At 35.5% G+C, this 24,322-nt stretch overlaps 1 protein-coding gene across 8 annotated transcripts in view; it reads right to left on the bottom strand.

Moving 5' to 3' along the window:
* AUH (AU RNA binding methylglutaconyl-CoA hydratase) overlaps positions 1 to 24,322 on the bottom strand; it is a 222,321-nt gene that overhangs the window by 163,746 nt on the left and 34,253 nt on the right. For all 8 annotated transcript variants that reach the window (XR_012484554.1, XR_012484553.1, XR_012484555.1 and 5 more), the window contains exon 4: positions 532 to 618. Coding sequence is in view for 5 of the 8 variants with exons in the window: in XM_074280673.1 (XP_074136774.1) it covers positions 532 to 618 (87 nt within the window). In the remaining 3 variants the exon portion in view is untranslated. The remainder of the gene's footprint in view (positions 1 to 531; positions 619 to 24,322) is intronic.

Below are 24,322 nucleotides of genomic sequence, written 5' to 3'. Positions count from 1 at the left end.
AGGGAACTTATCTTTCCCCTTGTTAATTGTTAAAACCCCTTTCCATGCTAACTCCTGTGTCTTAACTCACAAAATAAATAGCAATCCTTTGTAACTGTGATGGATGCCTAAAACATAATTTCTTCATATCATGAACTGAATCTCTATTATGCTATTTTTAAATAATTTATTAAAACAATCTATTACCATCCTGAATCTAGTTCATATTTATCACTCATGGTACTTGTTTTACTTAATTAAAAAGACAACAGATAGAGAGGCAAGTGTAGAGTCAAAGGATCTGGATTCAAATTCTGATTCTGCAATTCACTATCTTTATAACCCTCAGTGAGTACCTTAATTTCTGAGCCTCAATTTTCTCATCTCAGAATGAGGGGATTAGACAATCATCTTAAAAATCTTTCAACTTAATGCTATTATTCAATCTCTAAATAATTTAATTACAAATATGCCTCTGGCGAAACTCTTATGCACAAGCATTTATTCACATGTTTTGACACTTTTAATGTCATCTTCAATGAGTTTACTCACCCATTTCATTCATTAATGCTCTTGATTTGGAGACAAAAGAACCAACTTCTTTTAAATTCATTTGAGTTCTTTCCTTAAGGTCTGCACCTGCAAAAGACATACATACATATATATATATATATATATATATATATATATATATATATATATATATATATATATATACACACACACACACATATATATAGGCATAAATAAATTTATTATTATAATATTGTCCCATATTATTATCTACTTATTGCTGCTGATCCATAAGCCAAGACCTCCCTTTCCCTAGAAGCCCCATGAGAAGAGAAAGGGAATACAGAACTTTTTCCTGTGAACTAACTCAAAAGGCATTGCTATCTTTCTTGTGTGTGGACTGGTTATATACTTTCACTTTCCCAAAAAAAGCAAGTCTCCTCTCAACAATGCCACATCTTGGTCTCTGGGAAGGAATGATACAACTTCACATTATAGTAACTAATGGATTGCAGTGAACCTGCACTTTGCCTCTGAATGTGCCAATAATACCCTCTCTTCTGACAGTGATACTACAAGTGACATCTATACTTTTAGCCATTTCCTGCTGGGGACCTCTATTTATTTCCTAGTCTCAGGGTCTCATATTTTTTCCTGAACCCTCTTTCCCCAACTATCCAAGGTCTTTGTCTATGACTGCTTCTTCCCCTTACTACCAATCCAATAAATATTTCAATATAAGCATTTGTATAATGTGCCAGGAACTGTGCTAAGTTCTAGGGATAAAATTAATAAGAAAGATAGATAATATCTGTCCTCGAGAGGCTTACAATCTAATGGAGGAATACAACACACAAAATGAAGCAGAAAGATAAAGAAGACCAGGGAATACCCAATATAAGGGCATCTTGTTTCTTGGAGTTCTGACAGGCGAACAGTTTGAGATAATTGCTACAGAACTGATCCTTATTACACTGCTAATGCTGGCAACTGGTTTCATTTCATTATAGCAAAAATCTGTGCCTCCTCCTATTCATCAGGAACACTATGGGTTCTACTAAAGCCAGCCCTGACTTTATCCTTCTATTCTGAGGAAATAACACAAAGCTAAAAAACAACAAAGCCTGAGATTCCAATCTCCAATATCATTGTTGTTCAGGTATTTCTAGTTATAATTAACTCCATGTGACTGCATTTGGGATTTTTATGGTAAGGAAACTGGAATAATTTGCCATTTTCTTTTCCAGCTTATTTAATAAATGAGCAAACTGATTCAAAAAGGCTTTTCTAACTTACCCAGGGTTGCACAGCTACAAAGTATCTAATGGTAGACTTGAATTCAGGAAGAGTCCTTCTGACTCCAGGGCCAGCATTGTATTCAATATGCTGTTACACATGATCTATTTCTTATATGTAAAGAACAGCCATTTCTATTGGTCTGGAAAAATAAGGACCTAAGGTTTAAGCTAGTCAAGGACCCCTCAATAGAAGCTTCAGAAAGAAAGTTATAGTTCACAAAGTTGAGATATGGAATTTTTTAAAATGAAGTATCCCTAACTGTCCTATACTAATTAAGTGAGTATCAAACATGAGATTACTTTTGTCATTGCCTACCTACTTTGTATTGTGTAACCAATCTATTCCATTGATTTACCTCTCTACTTAGTTAATTTTATAGTTTGAGATCTGGCATTGCCATAATATCTTCTTTTGTAATTTTTTCCATTGATCCCCTTGGTATTCTTGATTTTTTGTTAGTTATTTTAAAAGGAATTTTTCTATCTCTTGCTGCTGAGCTTTGTTAGTGATATATAGAAATGCTGATGATTTATATGTATCTTATATCTGCAACTGTGCTAAAGTTGTTAATTATTTCAAGTAAATTTTAGTTGAAGCTCTAGCTTCTCTAAGTATACCATCAAATAGTCTACAAATGGTTTTCTTTTCTCACTGCCTATTCTAATTTCAATTTCATTCTCTCATTGCTAAAGCTAACATTTCTAGTATAGTGAATAACAGTGATATGACAATAACTATATTTACCCCTGATCTTTTTGGTAAAGTTTCTAGTTTATCCCCTTTACAAAAAATTCTTGTTGATAGTTGTAGGTAGATACTACTTGTCATTTTAAGGAATACTCCCTTCGTTTCCATGCTCTGTAGTGTTTTTAATAAGAATTAGTGCTGGGTTTTGTCAAAAACATTTTCAGCATCTATTAAGATAATGTGATTTCTTTTAGATTTGTTATTGATATAGTCAATTAGGATTGTTGGTTTTCCTAATATTGAACCAACTCTGGATGCTTAGTATAAAATCCTACCTGTGAATAGTGTATAATTCTTGTGATATATTGCCATAATCACCTTGCTAATATTTTGTTAAAAAATGTTTGTATCAGTATTCATTAGAGAATTTGGTCTATAATTTTTTTTAGCTCTTCCCAGTTTAGTTACCAGAACCATATTTGTGTCATAAAAGGAGTTTGGTTGGGTTTTTTCTTTGCCTATTTTCCCAAATACTTTATATAATACTAGAATTAATTATTCCCTTAAATTTTAGCAAAATTCACTCATGAATTCATCTAGCCCTGATAATTTTTCTCAGGGAATTCATTAATGATTTTTCCAATTTCTTTTTCCAAGATGTGATTATTTAGGCTTTCTATTTCCTGATTTGTTAATGTCTGTATTTTATATTTTCTTAAATATTCTTTAATTTTATTCAAATTATCCAATTTATTGGTATATAATTGAGCAAATTATTTCCTAATTATAGCTTTAATTTCTCATTGGTGGTTATTTAACTCTAATTTTTTAAATAATTTTTTTTTGGATATTGGCTATTTTATTTTCTTTTCTTTTTTATATATTAAATTAACCAATGACTTGTCTCTTATTGAGCTCATTATTACTTAGCACAACATAAATTACAATTAAATAGCTATAACTCAATAGCATTTCAAGAGCTAAATCTACTGCCTTTACATAATTACTAATTCATGTAAAAAGAAGAAAAAAAATTAATTGTTATCTTTTGGAGCTCAAGGCTGAGAATGAAATTTTTTCTAACCAATAAAAAACTGAATACTGAAAGACTTTGGAAATTCACTTTTGCTATAGACTGAATAATGTTGATTTAATCTGAAATTACAAGGCAAACTGGCACTTTTTAAATGGGAAGCATATTACATTAGTCAATTATTGAATGACAACTAATGTTGTCTGAATCACAAGTCATATTTTATACATGTTATATGCTGTCAAAAGTTGAAATTTGTAGCTGCTACATTTTCCAAACTCAAACTACAACTTCAGCAGTGTTTTTCAGATCTCAATGCAAGTGTAAAAGAAATTTTCATATTCCAAAAACACTTAATGATCCACTGAGGACTTCCATCTAACTTGCATTTGGAAATGATTACTTATTAATGAAATACTTATTAAAATGTCATGCTCATACAGACTGATATCAAGATTTGGCAATTATTGTGCTTAAAAGCATTAGAGATAATACAGCAATGCTAGTATTTAATATTTATGCACTGGAAAACATATATCTAAATCTTTAATGTAAAAGTCATGGTAATGAGGATGATAATAAGAAATTGTGGGGATTTCAATAAAACTCTTTCAGATCAACTAATAAATAAATCTAACAAGAAATAAACAAGATAATTTAAGAAACTGAACTGAAATTTAGAAAAATTAAATAAAATAAAATCTCTGTGATGGGAACCAAAATGAACTGAATTATTTTTCAGCCATGCATGGCATCTTTGCAAAAAGTGACCACATATTAGGACATAAAAGCATGACAAACAAAAGCAGAAATTCCTTGATTATGTGAGGGGCAGAGCCAAGATGGCAGAGAAGATACAAACGAAATTCTAAGCTCTTTCTTATCCTCAATACCAACTATTTAATTCAGCCTCAAAAATAACACTGGACTGGTAAAATTCATGAAGATTAGAAACACAACAACTTACCAGCTGAAGAGAATCTGCAACGTCATCAAAAAAATTAAAAACATAAAATATTTACTGGAAAAATCTATAGACTTGGAAAATAGATCTAGGAAAGATAGTCTGAGAATCGTTGGACTTCCCGAAAATTATGATGAAAAAAAGAGCCTAGATTCTATTTTACAGGAAATCATCAAAGAGAACTGTCCAGAGACAATAGAAACAGAAGGGAAAATAGGCATTAAAAGAATTCATTGAATATCTTCTGAAAAAGACCCCCACCCCCCCAAAAAAAAGTCTCCACGGAATATTGTGGCTAAGCTGCAGAACTATCAGACTAAAGAAAAACTATTGCAAGCACCCAAGAAAAAACAATTCAAAGATCGAGGTGCCACAATAAGGGTCACTCAAGATCTGGCTGCATCCACATTAAAGGAACAAAGGGCCTGGAATCTGATATTCCGAAAGGCAAAAGAACTTGGAATGCAGCCAAGAATAAACTACCCAGCTAAGTTTGGCATTTTCTTCCATGGAAGAAGATGGACATTTAATGAAATAGGAATTCCATTTGTTTCTAAGAAAAAAAACAGATCTAAACAAAAAATTTGATCTCCAACCACAAGACTCAAGAGAAGCAGAAAAAGGTAAAAGGAACTCTTGAGAACTGTATTTCTGTTGGGGATATACAGAAAGTGCACATGTATAATTTGATTTTACTGATATAACATTAAAAAAAAAAAGGAAGTAGAAAGGGAAAGGGGATAGTATCAGAAAATGGGAAAAGGGGAGATAAAAAGAGGGAAAATATATTCCAAGAAGAGTCAAAGAAAATTTACCAAATCTGAGGGAATTTAGAGAGAAGGAACACTGTGAATCTTACTCTCATCAGAGTAGGGTCAAAGAGTTAATAATTGACATATTTGTTTTTCAGAGAATTCTCTCTCATCTCATTAAAAGGGGGGAGAGGAAAGGGAAAAAGGAAAAGAGTAATAAGGGAAGGTACAAGAAAGGGGAAGGGATTTAAAAGGAGAGGGGAGGGATACTAAAAAGGGAGGGTTGCGTGACACAAGTGGGGCTCTTAAGTTTAATACTGGGGAAGGGGGCAGGGGGTACAAGGGGAAAAAAGCATAATCTGGGGATAATATGATGGCAGGAAATACAGAATTAGTAATTTTAAATGTAAATGGGAATGGGATGAACTCTCCCATTAAGCGGAGACAGATAACAGACTGGATCAAAAGTCAGAACCCTACCATATGTTGCTTACAGGAAACACAGTTGAAGCAGGGAAAGACTTACAGAGTAAAGGTAAAGGACTAGAACAGAATCTATTACACTTCAAGTGAAGTCAAAAAAGCAAAGGTGGCGATCCTTATCTCAGATCAAGCAAAAGCAGAAATTGAGCTAATTAAAAGAGATAAGGAAGGAAACTATATCCTGCTAAAGGGTAGAATAGACAATGAAGCAATATCAATATTAAACATATATGTTCCTAGTGATATAGCATCTAACTTCCTAAAGGAGAAGTTAAGAGAGTTGCAAGAAGAAATAGACAGCAAAACTATAATAGTGGGAGATCTCAATCTTGCACTCTCAGAACTATATAAATCAAACAACAAAACAAATAAGAAATTAAAAAGGTAAATAGAACATTAGAAAAATTAGGTATGATAGATCTTTGGACAAAACAGAATGGTGATACAAAGGAGTATACTTTCTTCTCAGCAGTTCAAGGAACCTATACAAAAACTGATCATATATTAGGCCATAAAGATCTCAAAATTAAACGTAGGAAGGCAGAAATAGTAAATGCTTTCTTCTCAGATCACGATGCCATAAAAACAACATTCAACAAGAAGTTAGGGGTAAATAGACCAAAAAGTAATTGGAAATTAAATAATCTCATCTTAAAAGAATGATTGGATGAAACAGCAAATTATAGAAACAATTAATTAATAATTTCACCCAAGATAATAACAACTATGAGACATCATACCAAAATTTGTGGGATGCAGCTAAAACAGTAATAAGGGGAAATTTTATATCTTTAGAGGCTTCCTTGAGTAAAATAGAGAAAGAGATGATCAATGAATTGGGCCTACAACTTAAAAAGATAGAAAGACCAAATTAAAAATCCCCAACCAAATATTAAACTTGAAATTCTAAAATTAAAAGGAGAAATCAATAATACTGAAAGTAAAAAAGCTATTTAATAAATAAATAAAACTAAGAATTGGTTTTATGAAAAAGCCAATACAATAAACAAACCTTTGGTAAATTTGATCAGAAAAAGGAAAGAGGAAAATCAAATTGTTAGTCTTAAAATTGAAAAGGGGGATCTTTCCACCAATGAAGAGGAAATTAGAACAATAATAAGGAGTTACTTTGCCCAACTTTATGCCAATAAATTTGATAACCTAAGTGAAATGGATGACTAACTCAAAAATATAGGCTCCCTAGATTAATAGAAGAGGAAGTAAATTGTTTAAATAGTTCCATTTCAGAAAAAGAAATAGAACAAGCTATTAATCAACTCCCCAAGAAAAAATCCCCAGGACCAGATGGATTTACATGTGAATTATACCAAACATTTAAAGCCCTGTATGAAAAAATAAGGGATGAAGGAGTCCTACCAAACTCTTTTATGACACAGACATGGTACTGATACCTAAACCAGGTAGGTTGAAAACTGAGAAAGAAAACTATAGACCAATCTCCTTAATGAATATTGATGCTAAAATCTTAAATAACATATTAGCAAAACGACTTCAGAAAATCATCCCCAGGATAATACACTATGATCAAGTAGGATTTATACCAGGAATGCAGGGCTGGTTTAATATTAGGAAAACTATTAGTATAATTGACCATATTAATAATCAACTTAATAAAAACCATATGACCATCTCAGTAGATGCAGAAAAAGCAGTTGATAAAATACAACATCAATTCCTACTAAAAACACTTGAGAGTATATTTAAAACCATCAGTAAGCATCATATGTAATGGGAATAAACTGGAACCTTTCCCAGTAAGATCAGGAGTGAAACAAGGTTGCCCACTATTACCATTACTATTCAATATAGTATTAGAAATGCTAGTCTTGGCAATAAGAGTCGAGAAAAAGATTAAAGGAATAAGAGTAGGTAATGAGGAAATCATACTATCACTCTTTGAAGATATGATGGTATACTTAGAGAACCCCAAAAATTCTACTAAAAAGTTATTAGAAATAATTCACAACTTTAGCAAAATTGCAGGATATAAAATCAATCCACATAAATTCTCAGCATTTTTATGCATCACCAACAAAATGCAACAGCAAGAGATACAAAGAGAAATTCCATTCAAAACAGCTGTCAAAAGTATAAAATATTTGGGAATCCCTCTAGTAAAGAAAAGTCAGGAATTATATGAGCAAAATTACAAAACACTTGCCACAAAAATAAGGTCAGATTTAAATAATTGGAAAGATATTAAGTGCTCCTGGATAGGCTGAGCGAATATAATAAAGATGACAATACTCCCTAAACTATTGTATTCATTTAGTGCTATACCAATCAGACTCCTAAGAAATTATTCTAATGACCTAGAAAAAATAACAACAAAATTCATATGGAAGAACAAAAGGTCGAGAATTTCAAGGAAATTCATGAAAAAAAAAAAATCAGATGAAGGTTGCCTAGCTGTACCTGAACTAAAACTATATTATAAAGCAGCAGTCACCAAAACCATTTGGTATTGGCTAAGAAATAGACTAGTTCATCAGTGGAACAGGTTTGGTTCACAGGACAAAACAGTGTACAACTATAGCAATCTAGTGTTTGACAAACCCAAAGATACCAACTTTTTGGATAAGAATTCATTATTTGAAAAAAACTGTTAGAAAAACTGGAAATTAGTATAGCAGAAATTAGATATGGACCCACACTTAACACCATACACCAAGATAAGATCAAGATTGGTCTATGATTTAGGCATAAAGAATGAGATCATAAATAGATTAGAGGAACATAGGATAGTTTATCTCTCAGACTTGTGGAGGAGGAAGGAATTTAAGACCAAAGGAGAACGAGAGATCATTATTGATCACAAAATAGAAGATTTTGATTACATCAAATTAAAAAGCTTTTGTACAAACAAAACTAAAGCAAACAAGATTAGAAGGGAAGTAACAAATTGGGAAAATATTTTTACAGTTAAAGGTTCTGATAAAGGCCTCATTTCCAAAATATATAGAGAATTGACTCTAATTTATAAGAAATCAAACTATTCTCCAATTGATAAAGGATATGAACAGACAATTTTCAGATGATGAAATTGAAACTATTTCCACTCATATGAAAGAGAAATACTAAAGAAGGGAAAGGGACCTGTATGTGCCAAAATGTTTGTGGCAGCTCTTTTTGTAGTGGCTAGAAACTGGAAAATGAATGGATGCCCATCAGTTGGAGAATGGTTGGGTAAATTATGGTATATAAATGTTATGGAATATTATGCTCTGTAAGAAATGACCAGCAGGATGAATACAGAGAGGCTTGGAGAGACTTACATGAACTGATGCTGAGTGAAATGAGCAGAACCAGGAGATCACTATACACTTCAACAATGATACTGTATGAAGGTATATTCTGATTGAAGTGGATATCTTCAAATAAAGAAGATCTAATTCAGTTCCAGTTTATCAATGATGGACAGAAACAGCTACACCCAGAGAAGGAACACTGGGAATTGAGTTAAAATATTTGCACTATTGTCTTTCTATCCAGGTTACTTTTATCTTCAGAATCTAATTCTTACCGTGCAACAAGAAATTTAGTTTTACATACATATATTGTATCTAGGATATATTGTAACACATTTAATATGTATAGGATTGCCTGTCATTGAGGGGAGGGAGGGGAGAATTTGGAAAAATGAATACACGGGATAATGTTGTAAAAAAAAAAATACCCATGCATATGTACTGTAAAAAAAAAATTATAATTACAAAATTAATTTTTAAAAAAAGTTACAAATCAAAACCACATTTTATCATTTCTGACTAATTCTGTCCTTTGTTTTGTTAAGAATGTTCTCCCTTAGAAGGGACAAATTTATGACCAAAGAAGAACTAGGGAACATTATGAAACACAAAATAGGTCATTCCGATTATATTAAATTTAAACAATTTTGTGCAAAGAAACCAATGTAACCAAGATGAGAAGGGAAGCAGAAATTTTTAAACGATAGAGAATTGACTCAAATTTATAAGAACACAAGCTATTTCCCTATTGATAAATGGTCAAAGGATATAAACAATTTTCAGAAGAAATTAAAGCTATTTCTAAAGATATCCAAAAAATGGTCTAAATCACTATTGTTTAGAGAAATGCAAATGAAGACATCTGAGGTACCACTCAGACAGATTGTCTAAAAAGACAGGAAAAGATAATCATAAATGCTGGAGGGGATGTGGGAAAAATAAGACAGGAATCCATTGTTGGTGGAGATGTGAATTATTCCTGAGAGGTATTTGTAACTATGCCTAAAGGCAAACTGCAGACTCTTTTGATTCAGCAATACCTCTACTATATCTGTATCCCAAAGCAATCAAAAAAAGGAGGAAAGAACCCATATGTGCAAAAATGTTTTGTAATAGGCAAGGAACTGGAAACTGAATGCATGCCCATCAGTTGGGGAATGGCTAAATAAATTATGGTATATGAATGTAATGGAATATTAATTTACTATGAGTGCCAAGCAGGCTAATTTCAGAAAACCCTGATAAGATTTACCTGAACTAAAGCTAAGTGAAGTGAGTAGAACACCCAGAGAACATTGTATACATAAACAAGATTATGTGATCAACTATTATACTCTTAGCTCTTTTCAATAATAAGATGATTCAAAGCAATTATAATAGACTTGTGATGGAAAATGCCATCCACATTCAGAGAGAGAGAATTATGAAGACTGAATATGGATCAAAGCACAGTATTTTCACCTTTTTGTTATTGATGTTTACTTGCTTTTTCCTCTTTTTTAAAATTTTAATTAATTTACTTAATCTAGGGAGCAGCTAGGTGGTGCAGTGGATAGAGCACCAGCCTTGAATTCAGGAGGACCAGAGTTCAAATCTGGTCTCAGATACTTAACACTTCCTAGCTGTGTGACCCTAGGCAAGTCACTTAATCCTAGCCTCAAAAAAAAAAAAAAAATTTACTTAATCTTTACAAAAATTTTATGCATAGGTAATTTTTTAGCACTGACAATTGCAAAACCTTTTGTTCCAACTTTTCCCCTCCTTCCCCCTACCCCTTCTCCCAGATAGCAGGTTGACCAATACATGTTAAATATGTTAAAGTATAAGATATATATTATATATATGTATACATGTCCAAACAGTTATTTGGCTGTACAAAAAGAATAGGATTTGAAACAGTGTACCATTAGCCTGTGAAGGAAATCAAAAATGTAGGCAGACAAAAATAGAGGTATTGGGAATTCTTTATAGTGGTTCATAGTCAACTCGCAGAGTTCTTTCGCTGGGTGTCTGCTTTTTCCTCTTATACTTTTTTTTTCCCCCTTTTGATATGATTTTTCTTGCACAGCATGACGAATATAGAAATATGTTCAGAAGAATTGAACATGTTTAACCTATAGTGAATTACTAGGGGAAGGGAAAAGGGAAGAGGAAAAAAATTGAAACACAAGATTTTGCAAGGGTGGATATGTCTATGTCTATCTATCTGTGTGCAGAATGTCTGTGTTGTGATTGTTCTGTGAGCTAGATTTTGTTATCTAGAAAGATTTAAAATGCAACCAGCAAAAAAACAAAAGCAAAAACAAAAAACGTCTATGGTATACTTAGGATGCTGGACTCCTATCTCAAAAAGCAAAAAGGCCTAACTTTTTCTAGTGGACCCCAGCTATGGCCAATCTGGAGGCTACAGAAATAAAGTTAGCTAATTAAAGTGAAAATAACACCTTAGCCAATTCTCAAAGTTCTCAGAGCAATGATTAACAAATTTGGCAATTAGTCATTTTAAATCTGCAAGAAAAATTCCTGAAATATTGGAGATATTCTAATATTTTGCCCCATTCTGAAAGAAAAAAAAACAAACTAGATAAATAGCTAACCCTTCCTTGACTCCTATCTTGTCTGGAGTCCCCTTCTGCTCCTTTGGGAAAGTATCCCACAGGTATTAAAGGACCCTTTCCACTCCATTCTCTGGAATCCTGAGGTATCTCAGTTGTGAGGATTGTTACCAAGATCAATATACCCCAAGTCCCTCTGTCTGCTAACCCTTCTTATTTCAGATCAGATTAAGAAAAGAGAATTCTAAGGAAATGTAGGAAAACTCAAATTCTACCTCACCTGTAGAAATAGGGGAAACAGAAACAGAGAGGAATCTCATGCAACTTTACCCAAACACCTCCCCAACCCAGTTTTGGGGAATGGGGATGGAGTAAGTTGGCATTCTCCGAGACCCAGCACCTAAAACTACCATCAAAGTGAGATCGTGGCGCCAGTCACCCCAGCCTTAAGCACCTTCCATTCCAGTTCTGTCCACCAACTGCCTGGGAAGAATCCAGGTGCTCCTGGCACCATCCAGAATGTGAGAGGTAAGAAAACCAGTCAGCCTCTTCATTTGGTAAGCCTACCATTCTCTGTTTCAGTTGTAGATATTTATTAGCTATGTAATTTATGGCAAATTATTTTATCTCTGTCCAGTTCTCTGATTTGTAAAGAGAAATAGTAATTAATGGTTCTTGTGAATATCACTTGACTGCAAAATTGCTCAGCATAAAACAACTGCTATATGAATGTTAAATGCTATATTGTATAAATTAAGGCTTCCTCAGGACTAAGAGGATAGTGCACAGAGCAAAAAAAGAATCTCTCTCTCTTCCCCCTTCTCTCCTTCCCTGACTGCAGCAAGGATACATAGAAGAAGGGGTGAGAGGGAGAGAAAGAAAATATGTTTAGTTTAGTGAAACTTGATATATTATAATAAATCCAGTTTTTTAAAGAGCTCTAATCAAAGCCCACTAAAGAGATATGTAAATTGTAATCTATTTGCATTGATTATTAACAGAAGATTTAAGAGTTTGGGAACTTTAGGAAAACAGAAAAGCAGTTCACTGCAACTTTAAAAACTCTGGCAACAAACAGACCTGTTTTCAATTATCAAGAGTCAGACATCTGATGACCTTATCAGTAAACCTCTCCTTTCCCCCCCCCCCCCCACTTCAACCCTTTCCCGGCTCACAAAAGAGAAATGGTTTCTAAGAATTGGAAAATAACCAAAACAATTATTCAGTTTTTTTGGAACATTTAATTAGAATTTAGGGAATTTCATTAAAGTTAAGTTAATTTTAAAATCTGTTCTATCTCAATTTTAAGAACTGTCTTGTTTTCTCCCTAAAACAAAAGGGAAACTAATAGAAATACTCCCCGAATGTAGAGGGTCAGAACTCTGGAGAAGTATACTTGAAAGAAAGTGTTAACTCTGTGGAATTGATGAGATGATGGTTCTCTAGTTCACATATATACTTAGTACTTAGTATAGTGATGTAATGGATCTCTAGTTCACACATATTCAGGAAGCTTTAATGATATAATTGTACTAAGGTATATAAGGACTGAGAAGGACTGTACATGAGACATTCCATTTTTTGACCATCCTCCTGGTGGCTCCCCTACCTCCTGCACTAAGATCAAGGCTGATCCCAAGATACTCCTGAAAGCTAGTCCAAACATTACATTTTGGCACCCAAACATGGACATAAGGACCTACACTCAGTAATTCGACTGACTCGAACAAAAGTTCAGTGGAGAAGTAGAAAGAGCAGGAGTACTGACAAAGCAGCGGAAAAGCATGAAGAAATGGACAAGAAAGGAGTCAAGTACAGTACTGATGAAATTCTCAATCAACATCACCTATGCAGCAGCTTTGTCCAACCCCTATGACATGATTACAAAAGGCATTAATTAAAGATAAAGATGAAGGATAGGATAATCTGATTTAAGAATAAAAGGATACCTGATTGAAAAGTTTGACTTTTCAGGTCAAGAAGGAAAAAGATACACTTCTTTTAATTTGAAAATTATCAAAGATAAGAAAAAGCTTGCACCCTTTATGGGTTTACATCTTCTTATGTTAAGATGTTATAAGACAATTTAGATTTTGAAATTTTAACCCCTAATGACTGGAAATCTATAGCAAGGACATGTTTAGAACCTAGACAAAACTTGTTGTGGCTTTCTGAGTATAATAAACACTGTAGAATACAAGCCCAACGAAATAGGCAACCTGGAATTAATATACCAGTCACCTTTGATCAACTAGCAGGTTTAAGTCTTCATGAAGACACGTTAGCACAGATTAGTTACCCTATAGCAGCTTATGAGCAAATTGCTACTGCTGCTATCAAAGCATGGGATACCCTCCCAGGAAGACAAGATAGAGGGGAAGCCTTCACAAAAATAGCACAAGATCCAAATGAATCCTTTGCTGATTTTGTGGGACAGAAGACAGCTGTCATACAAACTATTGGTGAAAATGTGGCAACAGAAATTATAAGACAATGTGCTAAAGAAATTGCTAATGATGTTTGTAGAAGAATTATACTAGGACTACACGAGGATGCTCCTGTAGAGGAGATCATAAAATGCTGTGCCAGAGTGGGCACAAATACCTTTTATACCCACGCTATGATGCAGACTTCTCAATATCTGATCATGGGAAGACAGGGTCCCTTTTGACAAGGGATTTCCAGAGAGACTCATCAATGCTTTCAATGTGGCAAAGTAGGGCATCTGAAAGCTTGCATATTGAAAGTTGGCATAGAACACAGGGTGGGAGAACAAGACCCAAAATCCTATGTCCAAAATGCAACAGAGACTTCCATTGGGCATCAGAATGTAGAGTGAGTCAGGGAAACGGGAAGTGGGGCCCATTTATAGGGCCCCAGGCAAAAAACACTTGGAGCATGATGGCAGTCAATGTTATACCCAGAAAGTTTTTAGAAATTCAATACTCCGAACATGATCAATCAGCCAAGAATGACCCTAATGGAAGAAAGAGATTACAATTGGGGAGGATAGAGTTGTAGGCAGCTGGGACTACTGAGATATGCCTTGGAAAGGTGAAATCTATCTCTGTCCTGTCTGTAGATCCTTTGCCTCCAGGCACAGTAGGTTTGACAACTTCATCTCTTGAGGGTGCTTACAAAAGTGTCCATTCATACACTGATTTGGGAAACTGGGGAATATGTAGCTAATATCCCTGTCACTAATACAGGTAGACAATGTGTAACTTATCACCCAGGAGAAAAAGTAGCCTCAGGTTTACTGACACACATTCCTTATAGGAAATCTGATGATATTTACCCAGATTTTGAATCCCAGTAGCTGAATCCAGGAATATTCTGGACTGCAGGTATTACAGCTGACTGTCCTATGTTCACTATGTAAATGGCATACCATTGAAAGGGTTGGTAGACACAGTTGCAGATCATACAGTCATTAAAGGTGACAACTAACCCAGTCATTGGGAAAAGATTAAGGCAGACACCAATATGTCTGGAATAGGAGGATCAATAGCAGCTGAAGTTTAGTACTGGCCCTTTGAGATAGATATTTGAATGTGAAACAGATTTTATTTCTCTTGTAGTACAAAAAAATCCCCATCAATCTATGTGGAAGAAATATCTTACAACAGTTAGGATTACAAATGAGTACTTGCTTTTTAGTCAAGGCTGCTGTTGAAGGCCTGCCTGAACTTATTATCACCTATTCCCATTCACTGGAAAACTGATACACCAGTGGCCCTTTGCAAGTGATAACAATCAGGCCTTATTAGATATAGTACAGGAGCTGAAGTGGAAGGACACCCTTCTGGACCATAAGAAACATAATGTTGAAATTCTATAGTTAGAAGTTTGTTATTAGCTCTTCACACCCTAATGTAGATGGTACTTTTACATTGCCAGATGTGCGGTCCTAAAAAACCTAAGACCTTGACAACTTGATAAATATAAAGAAATACTATCTTATCGGCTATCTGGGAATGGCACCCTTAGTGTGATAATCTTTGCCTCCTGTCTAGGATGAAATTCCTTTAGTATGACAAATGTATTAGGGAACTGTTATGTTTCTTCCTATAAATATGTGTCTGAAATCACTTGATACTGACTCCCCTGTTCTGGTGGGGTTCAGTCATTAGCTAGCAGTAAACACTCTTAAATTTACATTACTTTGGTTGTCCTGTATTTTCTCTCGTCTAGGCACTTCAGAGCAACTTGACTAAGGATACTTACAACCTTTTCTAAGTCCTTGGAATTACCCTGTATTTGTTGGAAAGGAAGGAAAGGAAGGGAAGGAAGGGAAGGAAGGGAAGGAAGGGAAGGAAGGGAAGGAAGGGAAGGAAGGGAAGGAAGGGAAGGAAGGGAAGGAAGGGAGGGAGGGAGGGAGGGAGGGAGGAGGGAGGAAGGGAGGAGGGAGGAAGGGAGGAAGGGAGGAAGGAAGAAAAGAACAGAAAAGAAAAAAAGAAACCTGGAAAATGGAGTATTGACTGATTTGAGAAAAGTAAATGAACAGATGGAAACTATGGGAACACTTCAGCTTGACCTTCCATCTCCTACTCAATTGCCTAGAGAATGGCCTCTTTGGGTTATAGATATTAAGGATTGTTTCTATTCTATCCCTCTAGATAAGGAGGATATGAAAAGATTTGCCTTTCAAGTACCCAGCATCAACTTAGCTGAGCCTTATAAAAGACATGAATGGAAAGTTTTGCCACAGGAAATGAAAACTAGCCCTTCTATGTGCCAAATGTATGTTGAGTAAGAAAAGCATTTCCAAAAGTTATATTATTACATTATGTGGATGATATCCATGTTAGAAGCATGTCTACTACAAATTGCATATAGCTCAAGAAAAAAATTCAAAGACACTATCCTTTTCAATATTTAGGATATGAAGTATATTCTAAGGTGCTTATAGTACAAAAACTGTCTTTAAGAACAGAGAAGTTGAATACTTTAAATGACTTTCAGGAACTGATAGGAGATATCCAATGGATGTGTCCAGTGTTAGGTTTAATCACCTATCAATTACAACCATGATATGACATTTTAAGAGGAGACACTACTTTAAACTCAGCACGTTCTGCTTACAAAAGAAGCTCAAGAGGCTTTAAGAGAAGTTGAACTGGCTTTATTCAATGTGGTTTGAAAGAGTCACTCAAAAATCCTTGGAAATATAAGTTTTTGCTACACAAGAGGCATCCACAGCAGTTCTTCATCAAGGAGATAGTGTAATAGAGTGGGTGACCCTCCCAGCACAACCAGAACAAAGCCTTATTCCTTACCCAGTGCTTGTGGCTAGAACTTTATTAAAGGCCATTAAGAGAGTAGTAAAATTATCTGGGATAAGTCCTGACAAGATATACACCTTTTATACTAATGCACAAATTAATGTATGCTGTGAAACCATGCCAGAGTGGCAAATTTTATTAGCCATGGCTCCAAATTTTGTACACAGGTCTCCATTAAATAAAAACCAGACTATTACATAATTGGCGATGGATTCTTGAAGAAAAGGTTTCTAAAGTTCCTCTTAAAGGACAAACTACCTTTACAGAAGCATCCAAACAAAACATTTGTGCTGTATACTCTCATAACTTAACTATAAAGAGAGTAGTCAGAACTCCTTTTCAGTCCACTCAGCAGAATGAATTGTATGTAACCATTTTAGCTCTTACTCATTATCTAGGAGATATAAATATAATATTTGATTTGGCCTATTCAGTAGGTATAGTACAAAGAATTGCCACAGTCCAAATAAAATGTATAGCCTCATATATATAAAATCAGCTCTTTAAGGAACTTCAAGAACAAGTGAGAAAGCATCTAGGTAAGATTTATATCTTACATGGCAACTCTCATAGTGGACTTCCAGGTCCTATTTTTTATGATAATTAGAAGGCAGATAACCTTCTAACCATATTGGCCTCCATTATTTCAGGCAGCCCAAGAATCTCATTCTAAATTTCATCAGGCTACTCCAGCTTTACATTTGCAATTTGGGATAACAAAAGAGGAAGCTAGGAGTGACAAGTGACCCAAAACTCTGAAAAATCTTTAAAGGAGAAAAGCTCCTTCTACTCTGCCTCAGGGAGGGGACTCCACCCCAAGCACAAACAGTTTCATCTTTGTTATCTGGGTGGGGACAGCTCAGTCCTGAAACCCAATGAATTCAATTCAAATTCTACCTTGACTGAAATCCAGCCAGGAGCCAACCTGAAATTCTACCCACAAGCCCCGTTAGCTAAATCTCTTATTATAAAAGAGCTAAGCTGGAGTCCTCTCTTTGCAGAGGATCTAAACATGCCATCACCATGCCTGGCACCAAAGACTCTCTGCCCACTGGAACCCTGGTTCTGGTGTACCTTCAACTTTACTTACTAGACTTTACTTCCAAACCCCATAATAAACCTCTTTTATCAATCTAGGTTTTCGGGTCTGTAAATTCCTTTACAGGGGACTCTGCCCTGCCACTAGACTTCATTAACTCTGTATCCTTGCGCCGAATACAAAGGGATTGCAGGGGAGCTCCATTAGACTCCCTATACCCCAAACCTGCCACTAGACCTCAATTAAACCCTAATTTCATTTAGTTACCCCATTTCTAAACCTCATCAGGAGCCTAGTAAAAGCCTGTACAGCTTGTCTTCCTTTCCATGCTCCTACGCTACCTCCAGGGAAAAACCCTTATAGTTTGAGACCCAGTGAAATTTAGCAAATGGATGTAACCCTTTATAAATCTTTTGGTTGTCTGTCTTTTATACATGTTGTAATAAATACCTTTTCAGGATATACTTTTGCAATACCAGCAGCAAAAGAGGCTGTCCAAGTAGTCAATGAATTCCTTATAAGAGCTTTTGCAATTATGGATGTGCTATAAGCAATAAAAACAGATAATGGATCTGCATATACTTCTAAACATTTTGCATACTTTTGTGCACAGTATAAGATTTTACACACCACTGGCATGCCTTTTAATCCTCAAGGACAGGCAATAGTAGAGAGGAAAAACAGAGACATCAAGATGTTCCTCCAAAAACAAAAGAAAGGAGGAGTCACAGGTAACCCTAAAGAATTTTAAAATTTATCTCTTTACACTATTTTTTTTTTTTTTTTTTTTTTTTTTTTGGATAAAGATGCACTGACTCTGGCAGAAAGATTTTATAACCTGCTGGAAGGGCAGTGTCCCGTGTGAGCAATTCCACTATCTTTAGATAACCACTAGGTGATATGGAATGATCCAGAACGTGGTGATTGCAAGGGACCAGATAGGTTAACTGCTTGGAGGAGAGGGTTTGCTTGTATCTCTACAGATGGAGAAGGAATCATGAGTGTCAACAAGTCATATTTATCTTGTCCATCGGAGAGAGACGGGAAAGACCCTTGAAAAAAAGAAAAAGACCCAAGAAACATCAGATGGTTCTATTTCTGACTACATGTGCCACTGAAAAAGCATAGCTGTTAACAACTGTCTCATTAACATCAAAAATTGTCAATGAGACTGTTTGCTGGACTTCAAAACTTGTAGGAATCATTGGATTCTCTGACATATGAAGTAATGTATAATTGGTTTTAGACTATCTCTTAGCTGCAGAAGGAGGTGTATGTGTAATTGTTATTTATATACACTCCTTCTAGGACTTATGGACATATATAAGTCTTTATGTTGATTCATATTGTTTGTTACATCACTACTAGCCTGTGTTATATTATCATGTGCTTGTGTAATACCTCCCATTCTGATGGATTTATGTATACCTGTTTCAAGTAAGACCCTTTCCAGAGGAAACATGCTAATTATATCTGGTTTGGTGTTCTCACCTCCCTGATAAGTCAGGGAGGATATGATCACCTCCTTTTTGGTGTTTTCACCTCTCTTCCTGAGAAGTCAGGGAGGGTGTGACCACCTGTGTTCTACAACAAAAGAAAGTGAGAGATGTAGAGGCTGGATTTTCGGAGAAGTATACTTGAAGCAAGGTGTTAATTCAGTGGAATTGATGAGATAATAGTTCTCTAGCTCACATATATACTTAGTACTTAGTATGGTGATGTAATGGATCTCTAGTTCACACATATTCAGGAAGCTTTAATGATGTAATTGTACTAAGGTATATAAGGACTGAGAAGGACTACATGAGACATTCCATTTTTTGACCATCCTCCCGGTGGCTCCCCTACCTCCTGCACTAAGATCAAGGTTGATCCTGAGGTCCTCCAGAAAGGTAGCCCAAATATTATACCTGAGAATTTCTAAAGCCACAATAACTGGGGAGAGAATAAATTGAATAAAAGAATGTGGAAAGTTTATTTAGCCTTTTTAATCTCATTTTATAACATTTTGTATATGTAATTTAGGAAATTAGATATTCTCGCCTTTGCTAGAAAATTAATTGCAAATTAAAATCTAAGGTGAAAATACCTAATTCCCTAAATTACATGTGCAAAATTACTTAGGCTATTATTTAGGAAAATTTTAAAACTGAAAACTAAGTTATTTGGAATTATTGTCATCATGTTAAATCTAAAATTGGTAATTACTGTGTGGGGAATAAAAGACTTGAGGTGAAAGTCTTATCAGTTCACCTCCAAGTATGAGGGTGTGTAGCACTTTTTTCTCCTTTCATAGAGTTGGGAGGAAGATGAAACAACAGCAAGCTCAGTTCTTTCTCTGCCCCTTAATTTTTAAGCTTGCCAGTTTTCTTGAAAACATCAAGGTAAGCAAAGCCATCAGCCCTGAGAAAAGAGCCTGTTTAGAATGTACAGCTTCTAAACAAGCAATGTGTTTAATAAGAATCTACATGCTAAATAAAATCTCCTATATGTGAAAGTCCTGGTAAACTTTTAAAAATAATGTTACCTACCCCTAAACTTCATTTAATAAAATTTGATATTAGAGATAAAATCTCTGGAGACTAACTAATATTCTTTTGAGTTTTGAAATTGATTGCCTATTCATTAAGTCAGTAATCCACCATTCAAGAAAAATGCTGTTAAGTTACTCAAAGGAATGCCTTCCTTAATTGTCATAGGTGAACATGATATCTGGGCAAAAGCTGGGAGGACAACCTTAGCCACTGCTCAAGGTCAGATCCTTTTGGCTCAGTTTCTCAGTTCTGCTTTCTTGTTCCCAACCTAATTATTCCTGAGCCTGGCTATGAGATGGAATTGTTACTGCATGATTTGTTTGTCAAATAGATCTAAGGTTGCTTTATCCTGTCATGTATGTGCTCTCAGACTGAAGAACTTGTTCTGATGCTATTATAATCATGTCCCTGCTTTTTCCTCTTATAGCAAATTTCTATTATCAGAGCAAATGACCATTTGCCATGAAGCCCATAAGCCCAATACAAGTATCCCAGGGGACACAATGGTTTTCTACCTTAGATCTTAAAGATGCTTTCTATTCCAAACCTTTGCATAAAGACACACAATTTCTTTTTACCTTTGAAGGGAGAAAACCCAGGTTAACATAATCCCCATCAATTAACATGGGCAGACACGTCTATAACATAGAAGGCTTTTGTGACAGTGCCTATATTTTTGGATAGGCACTGGCTATGTAGTATGTAGATGATTATCTTGATCTGCAGCCCCACCCAAGAGGATTCTCTGGCTGCAGCCGTAAAGACCCTTAACTTCCTAGCCTTCCAGGGCTATGAAGTTTCTTTGTCTAAAGGCCCACATTGCGCATTAATCTATTAAGTATTTGGACCTTCCTTTTATTCACATCAGAGAGGAAGCAGAACCTTCCTCAAAAAAGCAACTGTGTACTTTCCTGGCTATGGCTGGATTTTGTAGGATCTAGTTACCCATTTTGGGTTATTGCCAAGCCCCTCTATGATTCTATTCCAGCCCCTGACACAATTCCTCTGAAATGGGGCCCTGATCAGGACAAGGGTTTTTAAGACCTTGAAAGTTAAACTAATTTCTTCCCCAGTCTTAGCCCTGCCTAAATAGCCTTTTACTCTATGTTGATGAAAGACTGCGCCAGGTTCTAGAGGTCTTGACTCTTGAATCAATCCCTGGGACCTTAACCCAGACTTCTAGCTTACTTCTCAAAGAAACTTCGTGTCTTTAAGGTAACCCACACACCTTAGAGCAGTGGCTGCCATAGCCTGTAATGTTCTTCTCTAAAATAAAATGTTCTCTGGGAGCAGGTTTCTTAGGGGGCTTCTGGAAGCAGCCTTTGTTGCAGTTCAGATTAATAATCACCTCAAATGCAGTCAGCAATTAAAGTCCAGATCCTTTATTTTCTCTTTCCAAGTATTGTCTCCTTCCTTGGGCCCAGTTAGCTTTCTTAGAGGCCTATCTCTCTCCTTGGTTCCAAGAACTCTTGCCGCTAGTCCTTTGCCTCTGCCAGCTTCAGCCTCTCTTCCTCCAAATATCTCCAGCCAGCAAAAAGGTGGAAGTTGAAATGAATGTGTCTCCTCCTCTGAGAGTGGGCTTGTCCTTTAGTGGGCTCCTCCTTATGTATGTTTTCTTAAAGGTGTGAATCTTGTGGAACTCTAATAAATACTAAGTACATCTAGAGAACTGTTAAGCACCTTGCTAAACAACCATTGTCTCTATCAATTCCACTGACTTAGCATCTTGTAAGAATTCTAACAATAGCCCTTCTAATTGAGAAAGCCTCTGAGCTTATCCTAGGCTAATCATTGGAGATTCTAAATATCTACCAGGTTCAGAGCATTTTTGCCCTCATCACAGCTTTAGAATTGGGGAAAGGATTAAGAGTAAACATCTATATATCCATCCAAATATGTCTTTCATATTTTGCATGCTCATGAGGCTACATGGAAAGAAAAGGGAATTTTGACAGCCAAATATTCCCCTATTAAGTATGCAGGGTAACAATTACTGCAAGCTATCCATGCACCTAGAGAAGTTTCTGTTATATTAAGTATAGGACAACTGAGGGGCATTTACTTCAGGCCAAGGGAAACAGACTTGCAGATGGACTTACTGTCCATACTGCTGTCTATTTATCCCTCACCATGGCACCTTTAATTCCCCAGCTCCCGGCCTCCTTCACTGCATCATAGTTCAGGAACAAGTCCTTGATAAAGAAAGGAGGTACATACACCCTTTTCCCCTCTGGGTGGTTACAAATACCTTCTGGTCAATTTCTAACCCCAGAGGAAAGTCAATGGAAACTCTCTTTGTCCTACACCAAGCAACTCATTTGAAAAATAAATGCTTTCCAATCCCTTGTAAAATCCCTATTTTTACTGGTCACAAGCTAGGAGAAACAATTAATTCAACAGATCTATCAGAATTGCCCAGTTTGTGCCCAAGTAAATTCTGAAAGGGCTATTAAACCCTCTATCCTGAAACCTATCTGGAGGAGGGATACATATTAGGGGAAGACTGGCAGATAAATTTTATACATGAGAGGCTTCAAATTGCTTTTGTTGACACCTTTAATAATTGGGTAAAAGCCTTCCCTTGTAAGATTGAAAAGGCTCCAGTTTTTACTAAAGGAGATCAAAACCCATTTAAGATTAATTATTGTCTCCAATGTGCATGTCATCCTCTCTACCCAGTGATTAATGCCTTTTAAACATTACAGTGCTTGAACCTTAGGGCACCTGAGCATTCCTTTCACTATAATGCCACTATTCTACCCATTACTCCTACTCCTTTGAGGAAACAAAAGCAGGAAATGTTCCCTGGGATTTATCCTAAGAAAACTGAATAAGAGACATTCATGATAGCCTTATCTCACCCAATCTTTCTCTAGGCTATTGTCCCTATACTGACTTCATTTTTAGTTATTCTTTTTTTTGTTCATGTTTGGCCCTTCATTTTTAACCTACATGTGACATTTGTTTCCTCCAGACTCCAAGCTATGAACTTTCAACTACTTGTTCAATCTGAATATCATGGGCTAACAGCTCTACACTCCTTATCAACATGAAGCAGCTTCAGAAGATGAGATCTCAGTCACTTTGTCTCCAATAAATTTGGGATTCAAACTATTTTAGAGGGGAAAAATAATGGAGCATAGCTTCTAGGTCAAACATAGCAGTGAGGAGGTCACCTGACCTTAAGTGCTTCTGTTCTAACAATTTGTCAATGATTCTAAAGTCTTCTGGCCTTAGAATACCCTACAAACATTACTGATTGTCAGATAGATAATCTGTTAGTCAGTGATAACCAAGTTTCTGAGAGAATAGTAAATACTACTCCTCAAACCTACCTATCAGCCATAAAATTAGTAAATAATAGGAAGTTCTAATCTACCTTTGTCCTATAACCTTGGTTCTTAGCTAAAATCCTTTTGGAACTTAGCCAACTTCAATTGGCGTTACAATTACAATAAGTTTTGCCCTTTGATTTGGAGATGGGTTCAAGCCTACAAATTCTTTGAGACACCTTGCAACACTGACTAGTCTGTGATCCCCAACATTTTGAGGTCTCCCCTTTGAACTTGAACAAAATGACTCTTCTCCTTACCAAGATTTACCCTGCTATATGTACCTTTGATCTTTTCATCTCCTGTACTCTCCAATAAACTGCCTTTTCATTTACCTCAACTCTGTTTTTAATATTTAACCATACCCCAATGTTGTATATCCTCTTAAGATTTTAGTTCTTTATAAAGTTTTTTATTTTAATTTCACCTTCAGGTGAAACATCTTCCTCTCTTTTCTTGATTTTTATGTACTTCTACAACAGACTGATTTTTTTTTTCCAATTCTCCTTATTGCATTTCAGATAAGGGTGAATTTCATCTGATGCCCACTCTCCCAAGCCCTTTCTCAATATTTGTATGCTTTTTTTTTTTTTATTTT

This window comes from Sminthopsis crassicaudata, chromosome 1 (assembly GCF_048593235.1).
Source record: "Sminthopsis crassicaudata isolate SCR6 chromosome 1, ASM4859323v1, whole genome shotgun sequence".
Classification (NCBI taxonomy): Eukaryota; Metazoa; Chordata; class Mammalia; order Dasyuromorphia; family Dasyuridae; genus Sminthopsis; species Sminthopsis crassicaudata.
The sequence above is the reverse complement of the archived record's forward strand: the minus strand, read 5'-3'. Positions and strand labels throughout refer to the sequence as shown.